The sequence below is a fragment of the Colobus angolensis genome, unplaced genomic scaffold, assembly GCF_000951035.1.
Source record: "Colobus angolensis palliatus isolate OR3802 unplaced genomic scaffold, Cang.pa_1.0 Scaffold7, whole genome shotgun sequence".
NCBI lineage: Eukaryota > Metazoa > Chordata > Mammalia > Primates > Cercopithecidae > Colobus > Colobus angolensis.
Window position 1 is genome coordinate 24549424 of NW_012120709.1, and position 4158 is coordinate 24553581.

The 4158-nt window shown below is 49.9% G+C and overlaps 1 protein-coding gene across 1 annotated transcript in view; it reads left to right on the top strand.

Annotated features, from left to right (window-relative positions):
• Positions 1-4158, top strand: part of TMPRSS4 (transmembrane protease, serine 4) — a 49871-nt gene that overhangs the window by 22431 nt on the left and 23282 nt on the right. Inside the window, exon 3 of the mRNA XM_011927035.1 lies at positions 3655-3807. Coding sequence (XP_011782425.1) covers positions 3655-3807 — 153 coding nt within the window. The remainder of the gene's footprint in view (positions 1-3654; positions 3808-4158) is intronic.

Sequence of the window (4158 nt, forward strand, 5' to 3'; positions counted from 1 at the left end):
AGAAAGAAAGAAAGAAAGAAAGAAAGAAAGAAAGAAAGAAAGAAAGAAAGAAAGAAAGAGAAACCATATGTATCCACCCCCTGCTTTGAAGAGAACCTTATTCTAAGAGTGAAAGGGGAGATGAACTCAGCCCCCATCTGTTCCAGATGGCTTCTATCCCAGGTGACTTCTTCTAGAGGGAGAGCACAGTGGCACATGTTCCTAACCCACGCAGGCAATTTGCAGGGCCGCCACGCCCCCTGCCCCCTCCTTCCCATCTTCTGCAGATTGCAAGCTGAGTGGCTCTGAGCAGCGGCTGGAAGAACAGGGAGAGTTTCTGCTTGTGAGGAGGGGAGAAAGAGGAGGCAGCAGAGAAGACCCTCCAGGCAGCCGGCACCTGGCCCCCTTCAGCCTGGCCTTCACCATGGCTAGTGCCTGAGGCCCAGTGTGGTCTTGAGCAGGCCTCTCTGCCTCAGGCCCTTATCTGTGATAAAGAAGATTCAACTGAAGGAGCAGGGATGTGGGTCCTTTTCGGCTCCCACATTTTATGATGGAGTCATTGCCTTTGTTATCCACATGAGCACAGCAGGTTACTGACCGCAACTTTTCACAGCAAGAAGTAGGGCACTGGGGACCAGACTAGGAATCAGGACACCTGAGACAGGGATCCTGGCTCTGCCACTTGCTGCTGCGTGACCTTGAGTAAGTCCTTCACTGCCTCGTACCCTCAGTCTCCTCACCTGTAAAATGTCCTTCCTCCCTCAAAGCGATATCATGAGCACCAATGAGATAACATATGTAAACGACCAAGCTAAAAACCAAGTTTTGCAAAAGAGTGTGTCATCACACAGCAGCAGGCGAAATGTGACCCAGGACATGCATTTGCTAATTGGGGCAGGACTGCCTGTGCAGCCAAGGAATAGCTGGCCTTTCAGGAATCTGCACTTGTAACTGTGGTGACATTTCAAGCAGTAGCAGCCAACTGCCTGGATGGAAGACACTGAGAGAGCCTCTGGTCCCCCTTCTACATGAGCACTGAGGCTCGGAGAGAAGTAGCGGCAGTCAGGGTCAAGGCTGGGACAGGACCCCAGTGCCCTGATTGAACAGGTTCATTTCCATCTCGTGGTGGTAGAAATGCAGAGCCACAACATAAACCCCACTCAAAGCCCTGGGAGCCCTGTATGGGTGTGAGATGCAGATGACCCCAAACCCTTTACCCCTGGTCTTGGTTGCCCACACAATGGAGGTTTGCAGTGACATCAGCAGACTTGCCATCCTGTTCTATTCAGGCTAATGTTGAAGTGAGCTTGCTTTCCACAAGCATATACCCTGCCGCAGTGGAGATAAAGGGGGCCAGAGTTATCCAGGGAAAGTGAGGCAGGCACTGAAGCATGATTTAGAGCTGGACACTCCCTGTCCCAGAAGGTCCTACATGGCTTCCACATCCTTGGCCCCCGGATTCTGTAATGAGTGGTTGTAACCAAGTCCTCCATCCTGGGCCGGGCTCCCTCAACCTATGGCTTCTGGAGTCTCAACTGGCAACGCTGTCTCCTGGATTTGTCCCAGGAGGCTGAGGTGACTCTGCCTTACCCTGGCTCCTGATCATAAACCAAACTCCAAAGAGCTAGGTAATACCTGGCTCCTCTTCTCCCTTGCTTCACTCAAGCCAGGAGCATCAGGGCCAGCGATCACATCTCAAGCTTCCCCAAAGGGTTAGATGGGCCCTGGCTGTACACTGGAAGCACTGTGTGCCCTGGGAAAATAAAGCCTGACCTTCAATTCTCCATGTCCCTGTTTGTAATGTGAGTTAGTAATAACACCTCCCTCCCAAGACTGTTACCAGGATTACATGAGAAAATGTATGGAAAGCTCCTAACACGGTGACAAGCAGGGACCATTATTAGATTTAATGCCACTACTCTTAAGACCAGCCCAGGATGATACTGGACTGGAGAGGGGCCCATCAGGCCAAGAGAGAAATCAGTTACGAAGGAGGAGTCCCCTCCTGCCAGGGTGTTTGCCTGTGAGTCTTCACTAAGGAAAAGTTAGTTTGTTTGTTTGTCTGTTTGTTTGTTTGCTTGAGACAAGGTTTTACTTTGTCTTCCAGGCTAGAGTGTAATCATGTGATCACGGCTCACTGCAGCCTCAAACTTCTGGGCTCAAGCAATCCTCCTGCCTCAGACTCCCAAGTTGCTGGGACCACAGGGGCACACCACCATGCCTGGCTAATTTTTTTTATTTTTATTTTGGAGAAACAAGGATCTCACTATGTTGCCCAGATGGATCTTGAACTCCTGGGCTCAAACAATCCTCCTGCATTGGGACCCCAAAGTGCTGGGATTACAGGTGTGAACTACCATGCACAGCCAGAAAAAGTGTTAAAATATCAGTTCCCTGAAGGATTAAACACACTCGACATCTTTCCGTCATCCCAAGATGGCAAAAGAACAAGCTGGCAGAATCTAAAGACGGCAAGAGAAACAAAAAAGCCAAGGACCAAGCCCTTAACAGATCTTTCTCTTTTTTTCTTAATTTTAGTTATTTTTATTTATATATTTTAATTACTTTTTTTCTTCAACTTTTATTCTAAGTTCTGGGGTACATGTGCAGGACATGCAGGTTTGTTACACAGGTAAGCGTGTGCCATGGTAGTTTGCACTGATCAACCCTTCACTGAGGTGTAAAGCCCGGCAACCATTAGCTATAATTCCTGATGCTCTCCCTCCCCCTGCCTCCCTCCCGACAGGCCCCTGAGTGTGTTGATCCCCTGCATATGTCCATGTGTTCTTATCTTTCAACAGTTCATTCGCCCAGATAAAAGCACCCAACTCTAGAACTATACTTGATAGTTACGAGACATTTTCACAACTACCATCATACCACATGCTCTCAACAGCCCTGTAAGGCAGATATTATAGATACTATCATCCCATTGTACAGATGAAGAAACTGAGAACTAAGGAGGGAAAGTGATCCGTATAAAGTTGCACAGCATGGCTGGGCACAGTGACTCACGCCTGTAATCCCAGCACTTTGGGAGGCCAAGGCAGGTGGATCACCTGAGGTCGGGTGTTCGTTCGAGAGCAGCCCGGCCAACATGGTGAAACCCCATCTTTACTAAAAATACAAAAAATCAGCTGAGTATGGTGGCACGTGCCTGTAATCCCAGCTACTCGGGAGGCTGAGGCAGGAGAATCACTTAAACTTGAGAGGCGGAGGCTGCAGTGAGCCAAGATCCCGCCACTGCACTCCAGCCTGAATGACAGAGCGAGACTCCATCTCAAAAAAAAAAAAAGTTAAGTTCCACAGTAGGTGGCAGAGCTAGGACTCAGAACTGGGTCTTCAGACTCTGGGTTCCTCCTCTGTTACCAGAACGTACTGAACCAGCACTGGGCGTAAGAGGCAGGTACCAGCCTGTTTCTCAATTTCTCCCATACACGTGACCTCTCTTGATCCTCAGACATCATGTGGGTATGGGGCCGGTGTTACTATCTTCACTTTACAGACAAGGAAGCTGAGGTTCAGGCCAAGTCTATGTGCTACCAAATAGCAGAACTGAGCCTGGAACTCACACATGCGTCTGAGAGCCCAGCATTATTGCCAGGAAAACCCAGCCTCTCCCTGCTCAAGCCTGACCCTCAGCCCTCTCTGCCCCTCCCTGCACTTGCCTTCCAGTCAAGGTGATTCTGGATAAATACTACTTCCTCTGCGGGCAGCCCCTCCACTTCATCCCAAGGAAGCAGCTGTGTGACGGGGAGCTGGACTGTCCCTTGGGAGAGGACGAGGAGCACTGTGTCAAGAGCTTCCCCGAAGGGCCTGCAGTGGCAGGTGAGTGCAGGGTCTTTGGCACAAGAGGAGTGGTCCCAGCAGGAGGTCTGCTCAGGTCCCCATGGCCCACTGCACAGTATCTGCCACCTACTTGTCACTTTTCATCCTTGTTGTATAAGGTTCTTTTTTTGTTTGTGCGTTTTTGTTTTTGTTTTGAGGCAGAGTGCTCTGTGGCCCAGGATGGAGTGCAACGGCTCGGTCTTGGCTCACTGCAACCTCTGCCTTCCAAGTTCAAGTGATTCTCCTGCCTCAGCCTCATGAGTAGCTGGGATTACAGGTGCCAGCCACCATGCCTGGCTAATTTTTATATTTTTAGTAGAGACAGGGTTTTGCCATGTTGGTCAGGCTGGT